Source organism: Chenopodium quinoa, unplaced genomic scaffold, assembly GCF_001683475.1.
Source record: "Chenopodium quinoa cultivar QQ74 unplaced genomic scaffold, ASM168347v1, whole genome shotgun sequence".
Classification (NCBI taxonomy): Eukaryota; Viridiplantae; Streptophyta; class Magnoliopsida; order Caryophyllales; family Amaranthaceae; genus Chenopodium; species Chenopodium quinoa.
The window spans coordinates 1,339,150-1,363,316 of NW_018745569.1; the positions used below are offsets into that span (position 1 = coordinate 1,339,150).

The 24,167-nt window shown below is 38.9% G+C and overlaps 2 protein-coding genes, 1 long non-coding RNA gene and 1 other non-coding gene across 4 annotated transcripts; 1 reads left to right on the forward strand and 3 right to left on the reverse strand.

Annotated features, from left to right (window-relative positions):
• Positions 1-4,679: 4,679 nt before the first annotated feature.
• Positions 4,680-7,996, reverse strand: LOC110716367. The gene is made up of 4 exons (XM_021894984.1): positions 7,447-7,996; positions 5,857-5,908; positions 5,420-5,770; positions 4,680-5,256 (listed from the first exon to the last, which is right to left on the reverse strand). The coding sequence occupies exons 1-4, from the start codon at positions 7,975-7,977 to the stop codon at positions 4,946-4,948; spliced, it is 1,245 nt and encodes a 414-aa protein (XP_021750676.1). The 5' UTR covers positions 7,978-7,996; the 3' UTR covers positions 4,680-4,945.
• Positions 7,997-9,914: 1,918 nt separating this feature from the next.
• LOC110716311 (peptidyl-prolyl cis-trans isomerase FKBP53-like) lies at positions 9,915-15,892 on the forward strand. The gene is made up of 11 exons (XM_021894923.1): positions 9,915-10,664; positions 10,964-11,037; positions 11,149-11,393; positions 12,456-12,589; positions 13,473-13,686; positions 14,493-14,742; positions 14,825-14,912; positions 14,982-15,023; positions 15,265-15,313; positions 15,429-15,522; positions 15,610-15,892. The coding sequence occupies exons 1-10, from the start codon at positions 10,652-10,654 to the stop codon at positions 15,505-15,507; spliced, it is 1,188 nt and encodes a 395-aa protein (XP_021750615.1). The 5' UTR covers positions 9,915-10,651; the 3' UTR covers positions 15,508-15,522; positions 15,610-15,892.
• Positions 15,893-16,367: 475 nt separating this feature from the next.
• On the reverse strand, positions 16,368-17,417 carry LOC110716312. Its single transcript, XR_002510467.1, has 2 exons — positions 16,967-17,417; positions 16,368-16,780 (listed from the first exon to the last, which is right to left on the reverse strand). It is a non-coding gene; the product is annotated as an uncharacterized LOC110716312 (long non-coding RNA).
• Positions 16,835-16,907, reverse strand: TRNAF-GAA. The gene has a single exon. It is a non-coding gene; the product is annotated as a tRNA-Phe (tRNA).
• Positions 17,418-24,167: the final 6,750 nt, after the last annotated feature.

Sequence of the window (24,167 nt, forward strand, 5' to 3'; positions counted from 1 at the left end):
CTTAGTACTAGAATCGAAATACAGATGACAAATTCACAAAGATTGATTTAATTGAAAGAGTTTAGATGAAGAGATTGCAAGTTTCTTCAAATAAAGTTAGAGAAAACAAGGGAAAAACCAGAGAGCCAAAATCAGAATCTACATTTCTTCTTTTAATTTGGCAATTAAAAGAACAAACGAAACCGCAATTGTCAGGGCTGCGGGAGCGGCAACCAGGGTTGCGGGCGCGGCAACTAGGGCCGCGGGCGCGGACAGGGTGAATTCAGACTCACCCTCAGATTGGAGATGGCTAGCCATGCCCACGCCGCGGGCGCGGCACATAAGGCCGCGGGCGCGGCCTTCCGTGACATCCAACCGCGACCTCTCCTTATTAAGGAGAGGGCTCTCCTCTCATACACTCTAAATTATAACAAAGAGTGGCGTGCCACTCAATGCTGTATCTGGTTCTGCAGCGGCTAGGGGTGTCTAGACCCTACAGCTAAATCCTCAAGGTATGATTGCCTGCTTTGAACCCCTAGGGCCGCTTGGGCCTATACTAGTCAAATCTCAATTTGCACAGTCGGGAGATTCATCCAGCAGCCGGTACTCTTTAGGTGTCGCTTATGCTGCTATCTCACAACCTCCTTCTTGTAGTGCAGATGCCTCTCCAAGATGGCCATACCTCCAGCAATACTCCAAACGGATGCTGAGGTCCATCACCCGGTCTGAAAAGGAGCTAGTCCCCAGGTTGCATCAAGTCAACCTGGAACGCATCACCACCTTACTGGCTGAGGTAACTTGTCTTTGTTTTTTCAAATGCCACTTTTTATTAGAATGCCGGCTAATTTGTTTCTTTATCACCTATACCTTTGCAGGCAATGCTTAGGGTAGACGAGCTCAAGACTCCGTTTAACAAGAAGCAGGAGGAGGTAAGAGACGCCAACAACCGGGCGGTTAAAGCCCTTAACTCAGCTCAATATCGAATTACAATGCATGATGTTAAGTCTAAATCTAAGAAGATGAAACAGGAGGAGATTGTTAAGGAGTTGACGGCTGCCTTGGAGACGGCCAATAAGAAGCCGGTTTGGGCTTGGTTTAGTATTTTGGCCATAATTTATTCGTTATAACTCGAATTTGGGCTTATAATATATCGTTGGAAATCTCTTCTCAAACCCCATCCAACTACACAATTATTGGACCATAATTATGGACCAAAATAATCAGTTTTGGACGTTTTATAAAGAGGACACAAAATGAATGATTTTCAAAGACACGAAATGAATGATTTTGAGTTTAAAGACACGAAATAAATGATTTTGGCTTAAAACTCTTTAGGAAAGTTAGAAAGGGTTAAGGCTAAAGAAAATTCACGAGACTCTACAACTAAAGACGTGAAAGGTACTCATCACTGGGTTTGTTTTTTGGGGAGACACAATCAGGTGTCTACAGTGGGCTGCGCTGCTTTGCGGCTTTCTCAGGAATTGGGCCTTAAAGGCCGTCTTTTTCCCTTCTAATTAGGGATGCCACATGTCAACTGGTGATTGGTCCTTTTTGTACCTCTCCTAGGGTGACACGTGTCACCTTCTGATAGGGCCACGTGGCCTTGGTATTTTTACCCAAATCAACTTGTGTTTTTCATCTACGTTATTTCCTAATTCCTATACTTGTCTTATTATTAGTTACTCATAATATAAAATACGAGTATCTTTGTACCCTACTATTTCCTCTGATGTATTAGGAATTTCTCTTGTGAGGAGAGATTTCTAATGTTTTCTTTTTTCTTACCTATATATATATATATATATATATATATATATATATATATATATATATATATATATATGGGTTGAGTTCATTCAAGTTAAGTCATATTTGAGCAATGATATTTTGACTTCGAATTAGGTCATATAACTCATATTCACTATTCAGGGTTGGAGTCTTATAGTCTAAGTATTGGTTAGGTTAGATCCATCCGAGTTAGCTCAATCCCCACTATAATCCTAGTTAGTTTATTAAATATTTTTAGTTTTAGCCATAGTTGATTTTGGGGAAGGTTTAGATTGGGTCAAGGGCCAATATTGTATCATTTAACTTTCGAGTTTGATTCAACAATGGATCAAATCAATTTCAATTTGTGTCAGTTTTGGATCATTAATTTCATGTATTTGGGCCAACTCAATTCGGGTTGGGTTTGAGTATTTCAGGAAGACAATGCAACAAAAGGAAATAAATCAAGAGTCAATCTATATCCCTTACCTTTTAAAAAGTTTGAGATAACTCTTATGAATAATGTTTCAACAAATATACTCTTTAAAATGTTTATTATTTATTTGGTTCCATTAATGTTAATTGTCTTTTTTCAACTCTTATAAGATTCAGCGCGTTTTCTGTAAGGTTGGCCACACTGTGTGGCCGGTAACACATACCAAAATACTGACCGGGTTACTCCTAATTGATCGAGTAAATCCTTGACCAATTAATCCTGACCGACTGAGTAACCCTTGATCGAGTGAGCCGTGACTGGCCGAGTATGGTAACCCCTAACCAAGTAACCCCCGACTGAGTAACCCCTAACCAACCGAGAAACTCCTGAGTAAGTAACTCGACCACATGGTGTAGTCAGCCACATATGAAACTTTGTGTATAAGAATAGTGTACAAACATTTACACTAAAAAAGAATTTGTTTACACATTTTCCCTCATTAATGATGCCAATAAAAAAATTTGTGACATAAAATCAAACTGAAAGAGTTTTCCGGACATGACTAGTTATGGCTAGACCTGGCAAATGGGTCATTCGGGTCGGGTATGGGTCAGGTCAATTTCGGGTCGGGTCATTTTGAGTCGGTTAACATTCGGGTTGGGTATGGGTCGGGTTGGGTCATTTCGGGTTTGGTTTCGGGTCGGGTCATTCGGGTAAGACCATTTTCGGGTCAAGTTTGTTCGGGTCATATACGGGTCGGGTCAAAATCAGGTCAGGTCATGTTCGGGCTGTTCCATTTGTGGATCAAGTTCAAATCAATAATTTTATATTTTGTTATTGTTATATTAAGAACTATCAAATTGGTTTATGAGCTTAGCTACGGTTGAAGATGAACAATTTGAGTTATTTTTAGTACCAGACATTTTAAGTTCAATTATAAAGTAATTTTAGTTCGGGACATTTCGGATATCGGGTATGTTCGAGTCAATTTCGGGTCGGGTCAGTTCGGGGTCGGGTCAGGATCGGGTCAACTCCATTTTTCGAGTCGTGTATGGATCGGGTCAATTTCGGATTTCAGATCGATGTTTTTGGGTCATGAATCGGGTCATTTGGGCCGAGTTATCGAGTTTGGATCAGAATTCGCATTGCGCTCATTAGTCGTCATGGTTTCCATAAAGTTTGGATCTTCAATTATAATATGGAATCAAATAAGTAAGGAGATCAAAAGAAAAAGGAAAAAAATCAATAAAGATTTGCTACTTAATGAAATGATATGTACACCATAAATGCATTGAGCAAAGAAAAAATAAACATAATTCATAAATGCATTTAATGGAATAATTCTTGGAATTCTTAAATTTAGGGTCACATTCTACTCCTATATAGTACTCCGTATTTAACTTTACTATTTCCTCTAACAAATTACTTTGAATCATCGATCCGAATTTGTGTTTCCCTATCATGAAGTTCAACCAGCAATTTCCTCTTCTATTTATCATTGTCATAGTCCTTGCTATTTCTTCAGGTAAGTTTAAGCAATTTCTTATTATAATTGTTGTCATTTGTTCCTTACTAATCAATTATTCCATCCTCATTTCATTCTTCTTTTCGCCGTTATATTAAGGCCGAGTTTGCTCAAAAGAAAGTAAAAAAGGAAAAAATAACTAATGTACATGTTTTTGTTGTTGTTGTTGTTACATACATGATCATGTAATTAATTAAGTTATATCAATACCTAATTAAATGACATGATTTAAATTTAAACTACAGGTGGAACAATAGCAGAAGAAAACGGTCATTTTGATCCATGGGGGCACTGTTTTGTGTATCCAGATTGCAATGAACAAGACTGCACAACTCAATGTGTAGCAAAGTGGCCATTATTGACTAAAGGCGGGTGTTTTCGAAAGTTGGAAAAGAAATAACAAGTGTTGTTGCTTCCCATAGCCAAAATGCTTTTCTGATAAATGTTGCTTAATAGTTAAATATATTAAAAGTTTGTTATATGGTAATCTAAAATTATGATCAATATATCTAATTATCAATATTGCACAATTTTAACGATTAATACTTGTAATTATCGATATTGTAAAATTATAAAAAATGGATATTAATAAACTTTACACTGAGACGATTCAAAAAAAATCCCACGTGATAATGTTTTATTATAGCTAATATTACTAAAGCTTGTCAAAGTGTAATTTGTAAATGATACAAAAGTCAAAGTGTGTCAACTAAAAAACGGAGGAAGTATAAGGGTATAAAATTAGCCTTTTAAAAACTATATATGAAAACACGTTACCACCTCTAACTTGAATCAACTTAAGATCATTTCTTTTCTTGACTGAGCATATGTGCATTTGATGTCAACCTTTTTTCTGTCATCCTAGATTCAAGTCACAAATAACATCAAATTCATGAAATTCCGTTCACATGAAAACGCATAGAATTTGGGTATTGAGTATGTGTAAAATTACACATTTACATCCACTTGCTTTAAAAAAAACACACCAAACATACTTGATTATTCATTTATTCATCATGAAAATGCAAGCATGAGAATACGAGGATTTTCAAGTTTTACACCCTGATCTAAGAAAGGAGTCGATTTTGTCCCTAACTATACCGCATAGTAATACATTAATACATGAAACCAGCAATATAATACATATAGTACGAAATGCAATCTAACATCTACCTAGTAATTCAGACAAACAAACCAATAAATTTTGCCAAATTATAGATTGATCAGGACTTATTTTTTCAGGCAACAAGTTGACGCGAAGATTGGCACCAGCGATCATATGATGGTCGAAGATTAGGCCAATCCGAGGAGCATATAGCAAAGTCTTGCAACCAATTTCTTAGCACGACCTCTTGTTCCGTGGCTGAGAGGCTTGCTATCATTCGCTCCATTGTTCTCTCGACATCGATTTTCTCAGAACTTGACAACACCGGGTACCTTAGGCCGCTGCAAGCGTAGCAAAATAACGGAAGCCAGAGCACTAACAATCTGTATTGGACTTGTGTATGAACCTTGAATTCTGCTCGAGCTATGTCTCCCAATAATGAAGCTGCACGTACAATAACATACAAGTTCGAACATTATTATGAAATACTCGAGTATATGATAATCACTATGTACATACATATGAACGCGTGGAACAATTTGTTATTGTTAATACTGCACATACTGATTAGAGCGTAGTAAAATAAAATTGATTTAGGGAAAATCACCCGAAATTTTAATGAGAAGAGCTTGGACCCTAGGATTGGCATTGAGAGAAAGGGAAGCCAAGTTGGAAGCAAGGCTCCATTGTACTAAGGCCTCATCAACCGCGAAACATGCCCTAAGTTTGTGAATAATCCACAACAACTCTTGTGCTAGCTTCTCTGCTCCCACGACCTCTACACTTTGATCACTCCCAACAAATTCACCATCGTCGTTCATCATGCACCGCCTCGTCTTTTGGAGCTGCCACATGGACTGCAAATGTGGAAAAACAACACTTATGCCACCCTTCATGTAGGCTGAGATGTACGTTCCTAAGGGAAGTTTACGTATCGTACATAAGGTCCATGGATCACCTCACTCGAAAATCTTCCCCAACCCCTCGTCAGAATTCACTGCCCTTGTTTGCACCTCCCTCACCCCTTGCCGGAGGTTGTCGCACCTCGCTCATCCCTCGAAAACCTTCCCCGACCCCTCGTTGGCCATCGCTTCCCCTGTTACGATTGAACAAAGTTCGAATAGAAGAAAAATTAGGGTATTGATGATTGGGGTTTTCTGAGGAGGGGAGATACTTTCGGGGGAGGGGAGGTGCGACGGGCTCCGGGGGATTCCAACAAGGTGATGGTTGGGCAGTGGGGTGGCTGGAGAAGTGAGAAAGTGAAGGAAAAAGGCGTGTGTGGTGGTGTTGGTGGTGGTGCTATGGTGGGGGTGATTTCCCTTATATTTTTAAAACAAACAACACACTACATGGAATGGTTTTTCATTCCATTCTCTTTCATTCCCTTTATTCATTCCATTCCGATTCCCCTACGCGAACCAAACGGCCCCTTAACTCTTATGTATGGAATCAAAATTTATTTATTTTTCCTTCAATTATTATTTCAAAATCAAGGCTAAGTATCAATACATAGTGTTCAATCAAATTAAAAAACACATTAATAGTGTGTAAATTGAATTAGTATTGTGATAACTAATTCATATGAAGTCTGATTTATTATATTGTCGATATTGTCATATTGGACTCTTGGTTTTGGTTTTGGTTCTTGCTACCTAGTACCAAGAAGGAAGGTATACCGCTATATTTGTTTGCATGAAAGCCATGTGTTATACGTATAACTACATAAATTTACTCCAGCACTTGTACTAGACGACACAAGATATTTGTCTTTGCCACGTGACTATATTGCAAAGCCACGTGACCTCAAATACAATTCCTTCCACTTGAATGGAAGGTACTATAATTTGTCTTCTTGTTGCCCCGTATACCCAGGCCACAAATCAACAAAATAGATTACTTCACTTTTCCATTTCCTCTTCATACATGTGTTAAACCGACTCTTTCATATTTTGGATTTTCTATTTCTATTATTTACCATGTTATAAAATATTAACTTAAGAATAATTATACTAAAACTTTCTCACTTTCTTAAAATGAAATATTGCAAATGAAACAAACATATGCAATGAAATGGTTAAGAGTATCAAAAACTTAAAGTCAAAATATCCGATCATTAGTTAAACAGACACTTACATAATCAACACGTAATCTACCGATTATTAACCAATTGAACAGACAATAAGCAAGCTAAATAATAGACATATTTTTGTCCTACAATATTAAATTAAGAATGAGATATTATACTAGGACATCTCCCTAACATTAAACAACACAAAATTGAACTTTTCGTGCATGCCTTACAACAACAACAATCTCCACTACACTACTATAGCTAGGTCATGCAATTTCTACTTTTACATCAATATTTGCATAATATCTACGAAGTATAATAAATGTAAAGGAATAAAAGGATCAAACTATATATTGTTGTTGGCCAGAATAAAATCAATAAATAAAATATTATGTTTAAGTCCAAAAAAATAATACGGAGTAAATTAAGTTGCGCATTGAAAATTGAGTTTAATTTAACAGGCAAAAATTCAACATATATCATCTTACTTAATTACTTCGTATATAAGTTAAGTTTAGCAAAAATAAGACGAGAGATAGATGAACATATGAACATGGCCTTACATGGGAGAGTGCTCTACCAAGGGCTTCAACAGACAATCCAGCTTGAAGATGATGATCGCCACCCTCCATTAAGAAGCCATCATGAGAAATCAAGTCTAGATTCTGAACAGGAGAATACGACACCGATGTCGAATTCAACAACGATCCATCACCATTATTGCCATCTCCATGATCAACAACCATAACATTACTACTACTTGTAATTTTAAGATGATTAAGAGATGATGATAGTGAGGAAGAAGTAGGTATAACATCAGAGACAAGACGAAGGGCCCACATAGTGAACCAAGTGAAAAGCAAAGACATAAACCTCAAATGATCCTTAACCTTCCACTTATTATTATTATTACTATTATTAGTAAAAGAAGGTGAAGAAAAATCTAAGGCATAATTGTTGGAAACCACAGATAAAAGCATCTTAGAGGCTTTGTTAACGGTTGACATGAATATGAAATTTAGTAAATTGGTGGGTTCTTGCTTCTTTTGTAACATCATCTTATAGTTATAACTATTATTCTTTTTGTATGCCATAATAATTAATCTCTCTCTTTTTTTTTTTTTTGAATTTTGGTAATATATATATGGTAAAGGCTTAAGGATGGTTTGTATCAAAAGAGGAATTGAAGGATGTTGTACTGGAGCATCGGGTGAATGGGTGATATTTATATAATACTTGTATGTGGTAGCTTAGTCTTCTTAAGTCGGTTCACTTAATTGGCCATATGTACGGCAGGGTGGAGCCAAAAGTACTTTTGTAATTGGTTTGGTCAAAGTTTTGTTTCGTTTGTTGGCACCGTTTGATTTGCTATGTAAAACATTTTCAATGAAAATTTAATTTTTTATAAAATAATATATTTAAGAAAATATATAATTATGAATTAAATTTTTCTTTATATGATTGCATATAAGAAAAGTTAAAAAAATAAAAATGTAAGAATGGATGAGAGGAATGTAAAAAGGAGGGAGGAAAATGTGACTTTTTACAAAGGAAAATGTTTTCCATCATTAAGGATGTAATTTTCAACCATTGGGAAAATTGTTTTCCACCCCTTCACAAACCAAATAAAGGAAAATGAGAAAAAATATAGGAAAATCATTTTCCATGAAAACATTTTACATCAAACCTAATGGAGCCTAACTCAAGGTCAAGTTTAAATTACATTTTGAATGTAAAACGAGTTAAAGGGGTTGCTCAGCGTAAAGATTCGTGAAAAAAAGTCAAGTGGGTTTTTTTTATTTTATTTTAAATCTCATGAGTAAGTTGATTCATTAACAAAAATTTTCTATGTTATTGTGTGATACTCCCTTTGTCCGATAATAAAATGCCTATTGTAATTTAATTGTATGGTTAAACTTTTTTTTTTCTTTTTACCACATTCTTATTAAGTCATCAATATATATTTTATATAAAATTTTATTCATGTGAGATATCCTTAAATTCGTTTCAATATGTAATCTTAAAGTATCAATTTTTTATAACTTTTGTTAATGTGTAATTAAAGATATTATTGGTAATAGACACATCTTAAACACCGTATAATATGAAATAAGTAATATTTTATGTGACGAAGGAGGTAATTCTCAATGAGATATTTTTTTCATTATAGTTGGTGGATAGCAGAATATTATTTTATGAGTAGCTCGTTGGCTGACTCATGCCATCTATGAAAATATAAATAAACGTGTTATGCCTTAGATTTGAGTCAACCAAGTATTGACTAGGAAGAAGATTTTCCTCAAGGATAGCTAACATTTTATATGCTACGACTTACGAAGCAATGTGCACCCAAGAGGTGACGACGCTTTAATTTCCTCCATATTGATTATTGAATATCTTATACCCCATACGAATTACAAATGTTAAAACCCGGATCGGATATCTTGTTTTGCTTAGCCCATAAATTTTGACATGGTTATCAAGTTGAAAAGGCGGTAGTAGGCTAGTCTCAATTCCTCAAACACCACGGTGGGCTTACATGACAAGCTGTGATCGGGCTGAACAACCTGTACTTTACAAAAAAAAACTCCAAAAAAAATATTGGAAAAATTGTGCGGAATAATCCCACCTTTGGGGCGTCCGCTAAAAATAATCCACTTTTGGGTTATTTTTTAATAATCTGACCTTTGTATTCAATCCGCTCAAAATGGTCCCGAGTGACCTGTAACCGGTTGAGTAAGTAATTTTTTTTATTAAGTTTAATTTACACGTGTCACAACTTGATTTGTCCAAAATTAAAAAAATAATAATAATAATAAAAAAAACCACCATCACCTAAGCCACACCACTTCAGCCACCACCATCCCCACCACCACCACCCAAACCCAGACCCAAGAACCACCACCCCACCCAGACCTGAAACCATAGCCACCCAGAAACTGACCGGAATCCCACCGCAGCCAACCCAACTCAGGCAGGGGAGGTCAGCCCGACCAGAATCGAGGTCGGGGGAGGATGGCGCGGTCGGAAATGGGGACAGGGAAGGTCAGCGCAGTCGGAATCGGGGGACGAGGGAGGTCAGCGCGGCCGAAAAAGGGATAGGGGAATGGGAGGGGGGCTGGGATCGGGATGGGAAATGGATTTTCGAGGTTAGGGAATGCCAGGATGCTTTTCGATGCCTGGGTTTTCGTGGGGGAGGGAGGGAAGGGGTTGGTGGTTCAAGGGAGGGGGGGTCGATCGCGCCCCGAAGCCGGCGTGGCAGGGGACTCAGGCGGCGGGGACGACGGTGGCTTGGGCGGTGGGTGGTTTTTTTAATATTAATTTTTTATTTTTTCTTTATAAAATTTACTTTATTTTTTTTTGTATTAATCATAGGCCGCCACCACATGTCTGGTAACTTGTTATAACAAGTTGCATGACCGGTTGGGACCATTTTGAGTTAATTGATTATTTTTACCGAACGCCCCAAAGATGAGATTATTGCGGGCAATTTTTTGAAATAAACCAAATTGAAAACCCTAAATCCCCCGGATACGTATTAGAATTGGCGCCAAAACCGCCATTAACACCTAATTTCTCTCTCCTCATTTCTCGACATTTTAGGGCGGTTTAATTAATTAGCCCATATTCAATTAAACTGGGTTTTAATCATCTCGGAAAAAGAAAAGACAAAGTCCTTAAATTTCTTCGTTTTTTCATTTCAAATTTCTCATTTGTATTTGCATTGAGAGAAAGAAGAGGTGCTGAAGTGGTGATTTTTCTGCAAACATGGCTTTTTGGGGTCAGTTTTTCTTATTTTCTCTCTTGTTTTTTTGTTCAATTGTACCTTAATTGTAATTATAGTTCGCTATCTTATAACCTATGTCACGAAATGGGGTTTTTCTGGTTGAATTTTTTTGGATAGATTTATGGGGTTTTGCCTGTTTTGTGATTGATTTTAGGATTACAATTATGTTTTTGAAAATGGGGTTTTTCTAATTGTAAATTTACTAAGGATTTGGATTAAATTAATGGGTATTTGTTTTTTTTTTTTTTGGTTAACAATTAATGGATATTTGTTTAAATTGTGATTATTTGTAGGAGTTGAAATTAAACCAGGAAAGCCATTTACTCTTTCACCTAACCAATCATGCGGAAAACTCCGTATTTCCCAGGTAATTTCTTCTTAAGTTCTTACCTGATTAAGAATTTGAAGTGTTGCAAATATAATCAAACTTTTAAAATATTATTATTATTATTATTTTTTTTTTTTTTTGGTACTGTAGGCTACACTAGGAATGGGTGCTTCAAACAACAAGAGTTATGTTCAGTGCAATGTTGGCAAGAAGACTCCTGTTATGTTGTGTGTTTTATTGCCTGATAAAGCTGAGTACCTTCATTTGGAATCGGAGTTTGATGAGGCTGAAGAAGTCACTTTATCTGTTGTTGGTCCTCGTAGTGTCTACCTTACTGGATACTTTGTAGGCAATGCTCGACGTAATTTGGCCGGGGTCCCCGGGGATGATGAGTCGTATCCTTTTTCAAACTAATCATTTGAAACTCATTGTTTCATCATACATTTAGTTTGTTTTTCATCATGCACATATTGATGTGTTTCTATTCTATTTGATGCCAAAATGACACAAGCTTTGCAAAAGTAACCTGGTTTTTTGCTTTACAGCTATGAGTACTTAAGAAGGGGATGTTAGACATTTAGGCTACTAAAGTTGTTGGCCAAGCATAAAAATTGAGTGTATTGAATTGTGTTAGATTTTATTGTTTCTCATTTGCTCTTTTGCTTTTGAGTAAAATGGGTTGGCAGGACATAGGGCATATGAAATTAGGCTTATTAGCTGATAAAAATTTGACAAATCTACAAATTTTAGTACACTAGAAAGTCTAATGGTTGCTGATGTGACCCATTTATTGTGCTAATTAGGCCCTTAAAGCTAATTTATGCTTGAAGATGTTGATTTCCCAAAATGTTGATTCTTATCTTTTAGCTTCGAGTTTATTAATCGTGTAAATAGTTCATTCATTAACAGAATTTGAAGGCTTAACCTGAAAATAGTTATTTTTTGCTTTGGACTTCTTGGTGGTGTCTCAAGAGTCAGGAGTAGTTACTCTGTTATATGATTTTGTAAAGCTGTAGCATTATGAGAAACAAGGCTCTCTGTTATTGTAGGGTAATGCTATGTCCTTACTTCCCTCACCCGCTAGGGAATGCACATTGTATATATTATAATTGGACAGCGTTTATGCTCAAAGTGTATCAAATTTGGCTTAAGAACCAATTTTATAGAGCTTCTAGGTTTATTTGCTCTACATTTAAGATTTATTTAACTATTATGTTTCATATATTATTGATTTCTATCAGGAAATAGTCTGAAATAATGCTGGTGATAACAAGTCCTGCTATGTATCCATGAATCAGTGCTGCTTCTGTACAGATTGAGAGAAAATGCTTCTCATGAACTATAATGTAGCTATCAAATGCAGGAAGAGATGTTGGTGCCAATTGACCTGTGCATGCAACACCTTTTCTTTCTCTTTAATGCTTTTAATATATGTTTTCTATTAACGGCATTGTAAGTGAATCATACGGAGAAGATGTTGGAGAGACGGACACAGAAGATCTTAATGCAGATGATGACTATGAAGAGGATAGCTTCATTAATGATAGTGATCCAGAAGTCTTTGCTCCATCACCTTTGTCTAGTAATGAATGTATGTTCTTTGATGTGCTCATTCTGTATGGTGTAATGTATTCCATTCTTAATACTTCTAATTTGAGGATACTATGTCATTTCACCCATGGCTCCTTTATATACATGGATTAGGAATCCTTTATATTTATTTGAACTATTTTTATGTATGAGATATTTGGTGCACTTTGAGGCCATCATGGTACTCATGAACCATTCTGCAAGATGAATGAGATACACGTTCCTGTTATCCCTGTCCCTTGAAGTGAGCTGCATCCTGATTCTTGAATTTGAACAATGCTTGGACTATTCTGTTCAGTTTTGTTTGGCATGCTGGATGGTAATCAACTTTGATTTTGTTTGCACATTCAGTTATACTTTGTTTGGATAGAGAGAAATGGAGGGAAAAGAAGAGAAGACAAAGGAGGAATGCATCATCCATTGTTTGGATATCTAATGCAAGGAGGGAAGGGGAGAGAAATGGAAGGATCCATTTTCCTTCCCCTCTTAATAAACTAAATCCCTCCATTTTTGGAGAGATTTGAAAGGAAAATGGAATGTCACCTTCTCCCTCCTCTCACCTCCCTTTCCTCTTCCCTCTTTTTCCTTCCCCTCTCTTTCCCTTCACTATAGTTATCCAAACATAGTGTTAGTTTTATTTGGTATGGGCATGCATAAAATGCTTCATTTACCCTATTTGTGGAATGACTCAAAGCACACTCACGCATATGCATGCCCACATGCGGAGATAAACTTGTTTTGTTCTGTGCACTTGTTTAATTTGAGTCTTTATCTGTTCTGTCACTGAAATGCTTTTGATTTTACTTGGTTTCTATATGATATAGGTCATGGTTTATTTCTAGGTTAAAAGAGAATAGATGATTTTGATTTTTGTTACCCTGTAGTAAAACAGAAGAAAGCTGGGACCAAAAAGAGCAGCCGAAAGCGCCTTAAAAAGTCGTATATGTTGAGTGAATCTGAAGATGATGGTGCTATTTCGCAACAGAATACTTCCAGTGATCCTATTTGTGAGCAAATGGTTGAGAGCGAGAAGGAAGATCAGATGCCTATCTCTTCACTGTGGGGAAATTCTGAAATGGGTGATGAAGATTCAAAAAGGTTAAATAAGCTTTATTTTCCAGTACCAGAATACACAAGTCCATTAGTAGGCTTGATTATGAGATCTTGACTAGTTTGTTTTCTCTATGATGGTTTTAGAGTTTCGTATTCACTAATGTTTAGAGATAGTAAGCTTATACTTATAACGATGTTTCCCAGCCTCTACATTTATTTTAAAATTTGTGTTGGAGTCTCAACACTCCCACATTTCCATATGGAATACCAACCTTAATTGACAGTTTAAATTTTAATTGGACACATCATTGTGCTGTTAGTGTTGTACTTAGAGGAAGTTATGTAAATAATGTTTGCAGATAAGCATGAAAACTTGATCACAAAAACTTGAGTCACGAAACCTTGAACATGTGAAGGGACATGAAAATGTTGTAATGTTATGAGATCCATAAAATTAAAATGAATACTTAAATTTTTTTTTTTTTAAAAACCTAGAAAATATGATCATATATTCATATAATAACTGCAATTTGTTTGTATATGCCTATTGTTTAGTAAATGAAAAATAGCTCATCACTGCATATCATTGCCTGCTCCCACGGCTTTAGATTGCTGAAAAGTCCAGAATTTACTCTTTAGCTTTTGGTTCACCTTTGTTTCTCCAAATTTGGGTTACTAGTTGGCAAGGGCGCAAGGCTACACATTTCTAGTTTTTTTTGTCTTCTTTCTCAGATTAATTGTGGCATGAAAGATCTTATGTACTTCCTTTTACATGCTTGGCTTTTGCTTGTGGTCTTTTATAGATGTCTCAGATGTGATTTTAATAAGATTATGAACTTGTCTTTACGCAGAAAGAGGTGTGTTTCTGGAAATACAACTGATGATCACCAAACTGAAGATAAAAAGGTTAAGAAGAAGAAGAGAAAGAATAGAAAAGAAACTGGAGCCTTAAACCTTTCAAGCCCACCTAAAAATGAGACTGACCCCATGACAGAGACTGGTGGGAAAAAAAATTGCAATACAACGACAATATCAGGCGGCTTGATTGTTGAGGAACTTGAGGCTGGTGAAGATGGAAAAGTGGCTTCCACGGGAAAAAAGGTAAGTCTGATGACCATTTGCTGATTTTTTATCATTTAGTGTGGCAGCTTTGGATTAATTACTGACTTTCTACTGATTTCAGGTCTCTATTCATTATACTGGTAAACTGAAGAAAGGGAACCAGATTTTTGACTCAAGTGCTGGAAAAGATCCTCTCAAATTTCGCCTTGGTATGCTATACATATGTGAGCTCATTTCCTTAACAGTCTCAATTTCTAACACTTGCCAATGTTTTCCAGGTAAAGGTCGTGTTATGGATGGGCTTGAGCTTGGATTAGAAGGTAATACGACCTGTCCACAGTGCATAACAGTCATTGTGCTTATATATGTATATAATTCAATAACTCCAAATATTTCAAAATGTTTTTCTATACGTTCCTTTAACATAGTTGAAAACAGCTCCTCAAAATGACCAAATTGTGCTGGTATTTGATTAGTGTTCCATTAAGTGTCATACATTTATACTGTACTTCTAGTTAAAGGAAAGTAACTAAGGATGAATTTGTCACTTACGCTTTGCAGGAATGCGTGTTGGTGGTAAGAGAAGGCTTCAAATACCGCCTGAATTGGGGTAATGTTTCTTATACTGTGATTTTTATATCCATATGCAAGTTCTTTGGGGTATCTTTCAAATTGTTTTGCATGATGTACTTATTGTTTAATCTGTTTCTGGCATATCTTTGCAGATACGGAAGTGAGGGCACGAGTCTTGTACCCCCAAATTCATGGTTAATAATGGATGTTGAATTGGTTCGTGTTCGCTAATAGGCTATTGAGTTGGTCAGTACACATTTACCTGTTTGGTTAACTACTGCTACTTTATCATACTTATACAGTAATTGAGTACTTTCTTATTATGCTTAACAGGTTGGATATGGCAATCTTTGTTTACATCACGAGACTGCTGAGACTCATGACTTCATGAGAGGATGCATCAGTTTTGGGGGTTATATGTTCTGTACATGTCTTACAAGGGGCAATTTTTGTGGCAATTATTTTCCGACCTACTATGTCTCATTGGTTTTGGAATAATAGAATGAGTCCTTTTATACGTATTTAGTGAACAAGATGACTACTACCAACATTTTGTTTGGGTTACATGTAAATGGATTTGTTCAGTTTCTTGCAAATGCAGTAATCCTTATTCTCATATCTGATTTCGTATCAATTAAATTTATGTCAACTAAACGACCATGGGTACGAAACTAGAAGTGTCAATGGAACCTTGCATCAAAGTGTGGCAAGGCCGCAAGGGTGAGGAAATCGAACTCTGGATTTTAAGATTTTTTTTTCAGTGTTTTTTCTTGGAGATGGGTAAAGAAAATGTTGCATTCATTGATTAATGGGATTTTTGGTATCTTATCCTAAGGTTGCATCTTCTGCCCTCTCTTTGGCAAGCAAAAAGAGTGCTGCTGTTTGGAGCAGCAGCATCAGCTTTTTAAAACAGCAGGATGTTTTTAGTGAACATCCAAGCATGGTTACGGCGGACACAGGGGCAAGTATGAGCAGCATTTAGCGAGTGGCGGTATTTGGTGTGGAGTTACATACTTACATGCTGAGGCTTTTGAGCAATGTACTTGTATAAAATTTTACCGTTTCTGTTGAACCAAGAAAAATGAAATTTGTTGTTGGAAGATATGGGCAACCTAATAGTTATAGGAATTATTTACAAAGTGTAGCGCTATTTGACGCCCACACTTACTTTTAAATGCCCATAGGGTGCTTAATGATGCTTCTATCCTTGCTAACCTCGACTCCGCCTTACCCCTTTACACACTATTCACATCTCTCATCTCTCCTCCAAGTCAACATTACCAAACACAACCATGTTAGCCTTTGCTATAGGTGGCTAACCATCGTAACGTAGCCAAAGTTCAGCCTCCAAACTCGTTAACCTTCTGTCAAAGTCAAACGAGCGCTACTGCCCATCTCTTACGCTCCTCATCAATAAACCATCTGGCCACTGAGTAGGTTCGTTGGCTCGTCGCAGTTGCCTCTCAAAAGGGCGAGGAGAGCTGCGTCCTTCCCTAGAAATAATCTGAAAGAGTTAAAGAGAGCCAAGAATTATTGTTGTAAATAAAAGAAAAAAAAATGCGGTGAGCGTGGATCGAACACGCGACCTTCAGATCTTCAGTCTGACGCTCTCCCAACTGAGCTATCCCCGCAATTTGAAATTAAATATTAAATTAAAATTATAAAGTTTAAAGATTTGTGAATGCTTAACTTGGAAAAAATAAAGGCTAAGGTTGCTGCATTGATGGTTTATCAACTTTGAATTTGCATACCCCAAGTACCAACATAGGATTATCACACCACAACCCAGCACAACATGGTGTGGCGACGTTGCAACCTTGGCCTACATTCTTGCAAGTAAGCGCACCACCATTGCTTTTGTCAGCCGCGGCTGCAGCAGCAGCAGCAGCAGCAAATTCCATAAACTGTCCAAAGGGAATATCGTAATAAAGGGTAGCAGTTATCGACAATCGAACCAACTGGCCTTGACCCAACTCACCCAAGCCGGGTTCATTAGCCATGGTTGTCGGCCTTGTTGCAACTGCAAGAGCAACTACTAGCAGGATCATGCTCGCTTTCTTGATCATCTCCATCTTACTCCTCACTAAAGAAACAAACTCTCCCTTAACACTATATAGTTGTTATCAGGTTATAATTGTGAGTGTTGTTAGTAAACCTCCCTTCTATTTTTATAGAGGCGAATCGTGAATGTACATGATAGAGAATATATGCTACGTATATTCTCTTCTTAGATTTAGGATAATTTATGACGTTACTCCGTATTAGTACTTACATGATTATAACACATTTACAATAGATAAAAAAAACATGGTTTACATACATATGCATAATGACAACATGATGAATCTGATGATGCTATTGTTTACCAGACAATGTACAATTGATTATTGATTATTAGAGAAACATTGAAAGCGAGTAAAATTATCGTTGGTTGGAATTCACTATACTAAGAATCATTGGTACTTCCAAAACTGCAATTTTGGGGTTTGACTATATCCGAGGAAGCTTCCATCAAAACGTATCATTCACAATTCTTTTTTATTTTTATTTTAATTAGAATTAGGAAAATGTTTTAACAAGTGTTGTGTAGGCACATAATTGTATCTTATTAAAATTAAATGGTTAGAGTTATGTGTTGGCAAATACACTGCATTTGACTGTTACATTAAAAAGAAAGAGTTGTGGAATATTATCAGTGAAGATAATAATATGAACTTTATGACTAGTAAATGATTCATTTTTATTCGGATGGAGTATACAAAGTAAGGTCATCTATCGTAAATTTCTTAATTGTCCAAGTGACTAAATGCAAACTTGGAGTTAAATTTGTTTTATCTTCAAAAGACAAATAATAATTTGCATAGAAATTTCCTAGAAAGTTCATGTCTTACATCATTAATAAATAATGGTACAACACATCCTTGAATACCAATATATCATAACCATTACTTTAATATCGTTCATCTATCAATTAAGTTCCAAAATAACTTAAACGAATTACATGGTACGACAAATCTAATGAATCTAATGGTCATAGACATATTTGTTTTTGTTTTTTTTTTTGTTTTATATATTTTTTTTTTTTTTTAGTTTTGACAGGAAATAGGATTTCATTGATAAAATATAGCTAAACGACACTTTACAATGCAAATAATTCTTAAGAAATCTAAACTCCCAACAAAAAATATATCACCATAAAACAAAATACACTGTAGATTCGATCAACAATAGTCTTAATAAAAAACTTCTTCTAAAGCAATACAATCTGTGAGTTAGCACTAATTCGGCTTAAGATCCACTGATGCATAGTCGTATGGATGAAAATACCTGTGTGGTACTCTAGATACTTAGAGAGATTATGAAACCCTAAATCTTAATTCCTTTCCGGACGAACAATCACTGAAATTAATCTTCCAAGCAAACTGCTACTGATTAGGGGATTTTTCCCCACCAATCACCATCTGACAAGTGGACCAACCAGGTTCCGCCATGTGTCCGTCACATGGGCCGATAGGAGCCTGCCACGTGTCAAGCAATGATCCGTCCACTATGGACAAATTACGACACGACACGTGTCCTTCCCATGACACCTGGGATAACCGGTCACCTAGGCCCAACTTCCGTGGGAAGCCCAATCAGCCCAAGGTTAACCTAAACCTAGATTGGCATGTTTCCCGAGGTTATAAATACCTCCCTTAATCCTCATTAAGGGAGATTACGCAGATTACACACATTAAACTCTCTCACCTAGAGAGACCCAATCACTTTAATTTCCGCATTAATTACTCCTTAATCAAGTACTAACTTGACCGTCGGAGGCGGATCTCCAATCATCCGGAGCATCCGTTTGTTTTGCAGGTACAGGCGCCCGGTTCCAGTCTCGGAATTGTAACTCTCCCGCAGGACATCAGAAAACCCCGAAACATCTTGGCGCCGTCTGTGGGGAGAGTACTTCTGAGATGGCATCCACGTTTGTACCGGCTCCTGAAGAGAGACGTCCCCTGGACGACCCTCTAGTTCAGTCGGACCACGATACTGAGAATGAATTTGAAGTTGAAGCTCACACAGCTTCAGACGGGACCCTAAGGGCCCGACGTACCCGTCATACCGAAAGGAGGGAACGGGAACATCTTCATACAGGAAGCGAGCCAGCAGGCGCACCGCCTGTTCGGCAGCAGCCGACTGATGGGTCTGCTCCCATCACAAGGAACGAACTCATGACCTTCATGAGGGACTTCAAGGGAGAAATTCAAGAGTTGATCAACAAGAAGCCGCCTGCTCTGGACAAGGAGCAGTCGGCTAAGAAACCCTCCACTTCACGGAAGAGGAAGCCAGTTCAAGGGCGAGAGGCGACCCCTCATCCTAAATCTAGGAAGTGGGAGCCACCTGCCCTTGATTTCACAAAATACCGTTTTCCTACTCCAGGAAATAGGAAACCTGTTCGTCATATTCAGGCGGACGGGTCGAGGAAAACATACACAGACGCTCGGCTACTGCTAGAGCAGAAGAAGAGTGACCGATTGTCAGAGTCGGCCTCTACTTCAAACTTCCAAGACAGTCTGCGAAATACCTCGATGAGGCATACTCAGTCGTATCATGAGAGTCAGTCAGGCGGCACCTCCCGTCAGTCCGGCTATCATAGCGACCAGGCGGTACCAAACTTACCGTTTGTACCGCAACAACAGTATTTTTTACAGCCACCTCCGTTTGGTGGACATGCAGCAAAAAATGTCCAACCTATGGACTGGCAGCTACGGTTGCTTAGACTTGGTGAACAGCCGTCGGCCTTCTCCAAGGCAATTACTGAAGCCGCTCAGCCGGCCAGAGTGAAAAATGTATTAGTAGGCACCTATGACGGCACTACTAACCCAGAAGACCATCTGATGGCATTCACCAACCTGATGTACCTTCAAGGGTTGGATGATCCCACTTGGTGCAAGTGTTTCCCAGCGACTCTCAAAGGAATCGCACAACAATGGTTCGGCAACCTGCCGACTGGTTGTGTAAATAACTTCAAGACGCTTGCTTACTTATTCACCTCCAACTTCGCCATGAACATCCCTGCGAAGAAGACGACCCTTGATTTAGGAACAATTCAGCAGGGCGAGAAGGAGGGGCTTCGTTCTTACATCAGGAGGTTTAACCTGATGAGAATACAGATTCAAGGGTTACCGGATGAAGTAGCCTATACTGAATTTTTCAGAGGTCTCAAAGACGGGTCGACCTTCAAATTTGATTTGGTCCGAAAGAGGGTGGCGACTCTTCAAGAGGCCTTGATTGAAGCGGAAGCCTATATACAGGCGACTGATCTTTGTAGTACGGTAAAACAGTCAGACAGGAAAAGGTCCGACAAAAGAGAAGGACGACAGAAACAGTCGTCAAACAAAGACAAGAAGAGAAAAGAGGTCTGGGCGGCTGATTCCTCTAAACAGCCGGCCCAGAAAAAGAAAAAAGAATTCAAACCATACTCCCCAAAGTATGCGTTTAACAAGGATAGCCAATTTATCCTAAAGGAAATCAAGGGACGGATCTCAATTGAGAAGCCGGTCCCCATGAAGGGTTCTGTAAACAACCGGAACCAAGAAAAATTATGTGATTATCATGAAGATGTTGGTCATCACACCAATGAATGCATCAGTCTCATGCGGTATCTGGACCGCCTGGCTGAGCAAGGTGATCTTGACACTTATGTCAAGAAATCTACGGGGAACACTTCCTCGAAAAAGCAGTTGGCCAAAAAGAATCAACAGGCCGACAGCTCCGATACAGATGATGCAGTCGTCTACACCATTGCAGGAGGCTTCTCAGGAGGCGGCCCCACTATTAGGGGCAACAAAGACAATATCCGACGGTTAAATGTAAATTCCGTTCACCAAGAACGACCCTCCAAATATTCATTTCCTGAGATTGTCATCACTGAAGAAGATCTAGGAGGGGTAAGAGGGCCGCATGACGACCCTACCGTTATCGAATGTAAAGTGGCCAACCAGAGAGTTGGCCGAATCCTCATAGATACCGGAAGCTCCTCAGATCTAATCAGTAGCAAATGTCTGTCGAAACTAAAATATCAGACTGATTGCATACATCCGGCATCCCACCCTTTAGTAGGGTTTGGAGGAGGAATCGTCCACCCAGTGGGACGAGTGGATTTACCCATCCGCCTGGGCGAAAAAGGGGAAGGACGACACATGGTAGTCCGGTTCCTGGTAGTAGAAGAACTCTCGGCCTACAACATGATTCTGGGACGACCAACCCTGAATAATTCCAAGGCTGTTATAATCCCATCTCTTATGTTGCTCAAGTTTGAGAGGGATAATGGAACAGTCGGGTCCCTAAGGGGAGATCAGAGGAAGGCCCGAGAGTGCTATCTCTCGGATGTCAAGCCCACTGTTATGGCCACTAGGTCGAGTGGTGGAAAAATAGACCTTGACAATGTCAAGGAGAGTGCGCCTGTTCAAGAAGCAGGCGGCAAGAAGAGAAAGGCATCCCAGACAGGGGCCGCGAGAAAAGACAGAAAATAGCAATCATTAGCAGAGGAGCGGTCGGATGAATTCCGCCCTCAGCCAGCTGGTGAGCATACGGACCTGATGTTAGATGACTCGCGTCCTGACAGAACAATCAAGGTTGGGACGACTGCTCTAAGGGACCTGGGTGACGACTTTCACAAACTATTGAAATAATACAAGGACATCTTTGCATTCGAAGTCCATGAAATGCCAGGCATTAGTCCTGATCTGGCGGTACATAAACTGGACGTGGATCCGAAAAAGAAGCCGGTACGGCAGAAGAAGCGGAACCATGGCGAAGAAAGAAGTCAGGCGGCAGCCGCCGAAGTTAAAAAATTACTTGATGCAGGGTTCATTCGGCAATGTTATTTCCCATACTAGGTTGCAAATGTGGTGCTTGTTAAAAAGCCGAATGGCACCTGGCGAATGTGTGTAGACTACACAGACTTAAACAAGACGTGCCCCAAAGACAGTTACCCTCTGCCTAAAATTGATAACCTGGTCAACTCAACAGCCGGCCATGCTTTGATGAGCTTTATGGACGCCTACTCTAGTTTCCATCAAATTCCTTTATGGAAGAAAGATCAGGAGAAGACGGCCTTCGTCACTGATCAGGGGTTATACTGTTACACGGTCATGCCGTTTGGTCTTAAGAATGCCCCGGCCACTTTCCAGCGAATGATAAACACTGTGTTCTTTGATCAAATTGGGAGAAATGTCGAGGCATATATTGATGATATGATTGTCAAGTCTAAACTTCAGAAAGATCATCTGTCGGACCTCCGAGAAACTTTCGCCACACTCAGGCGGCACCATGTCATGCTCAATCCCAAGAAATGTGTCTTTGGAGTTGAGTCTGGGAAATTTCTCGGATGCCTTATCAATCAGAGAGGAATAGAGGCGAACCCTGAGAAGGTGCAGGCGGTCATCGGCATGCAGTCGCCTCGTACCATCCGAGAGGTTCAGAAGTTAACAGGTTGTCTGGCGGCCTTGGGAAGATTTCTAAGCCGATCAGGCGACAAATGCCTATACTTTTTCCAGGCAATTAAGAAAAAGGCAAGGTTTGAATGGGGGCCGGATGCTGAGGAGGCCTTCCAGTAATTGAAAGTTCACTTGCATTCCTTGCCGAGGCTGGTCAGCCCTTTGCCCAAAGAAGTACTCTACATGTACCTGGCCGTCTCTGATCATGCGTTAAGCGCTGTTCTCCTTGCTGAAAGAGACGGTTGTCAGCTCCCGGTCTACTTTGTCAGTCATGTACTGAAAAATGCCGAGTTGAGGTATCATTTAGTGGAGAAATTTGGTCTTGCACTCTTCATGGCTGTTAAAAAATTGAAGCCCTACTTTTTGGCACATGCAGTCGTCGTGTATACAGACCAACCTAACAAGCGGCCACTGACCATCATGGATTCGTCAGGCCGAATGATCAAATGGGCCATAGAAATACAGAGCCTCGAAGTTACCTTCGAGCCTAGAAAAGCAGTGAAGGGGCAAGCCTTTGCTGATTTTATTGTTGAGATGACTCGTCCTCCTGACTCTCAAGTTCCAGACCAAGTCTGAAAGGTATATGTGGACGGAAGCTCTACTTAAAATGGTTGTGGAGCAGGCGTCATATGTCAGTCTCCAGAGGGCGACAGGTACGAGTATGCTCTACGCTTCAGTTTTCAGGCCTCAAACAATGAGGCAGAATATGAAGCTTTACTAGCCGGAATCCGCATGTGCAAGGCGGCAGGGGCAAGAAAAATAGACGCTTGTTCCGATTCACAATTGATAGTGAGTCAGTACAATGACGAATACGAAGCAACCCATCCGGCCATGATCAAGTATTTACAGGCGGTCCGACAAGCAGTCGGCTCCCTTGAGGATTTCCATCTGACCCAAGTGCCGAGATCAGAAAACAACCAGGCGGATGCACTTTCAAAATTAGCATCATCCGCCTCCTGTGATAATCCTCGAACTGTTTTTTGGGAAGTAATGGAGAGGAGAAGCATTGAGGAAGACCCTATTGGAATCTTAGACAGAAGCTCAACCTAGATGGATCCAATCAGGGCATATCTGACAAATGGTACCCTGCCGGATGATCATCAACAGGCGGCAGCACTGAAAAAACGAGCAACCAGTTTTGAAATAATAAAGGGAGAACTTCACAAAAGGGGGTACCTTCAACCCTTCTTAAAGTGTGTTACTCCAGAAAAGGGGCGAGAGATACTAGATGATCTTCACTCTGGTTACTGTGCTTCCCATATAGGCGGTAGGACGCTTGCTCAACAAGCAAGGCGGTAGGGCTACTTTTGGCCTACTTTAGAAGCAGATGCGATGGAGATGGTGAAAAAATGTGACAAGTGCCAAAGGTTTGGCAAACTAATTAACCGTCCGGCTACTGACCTC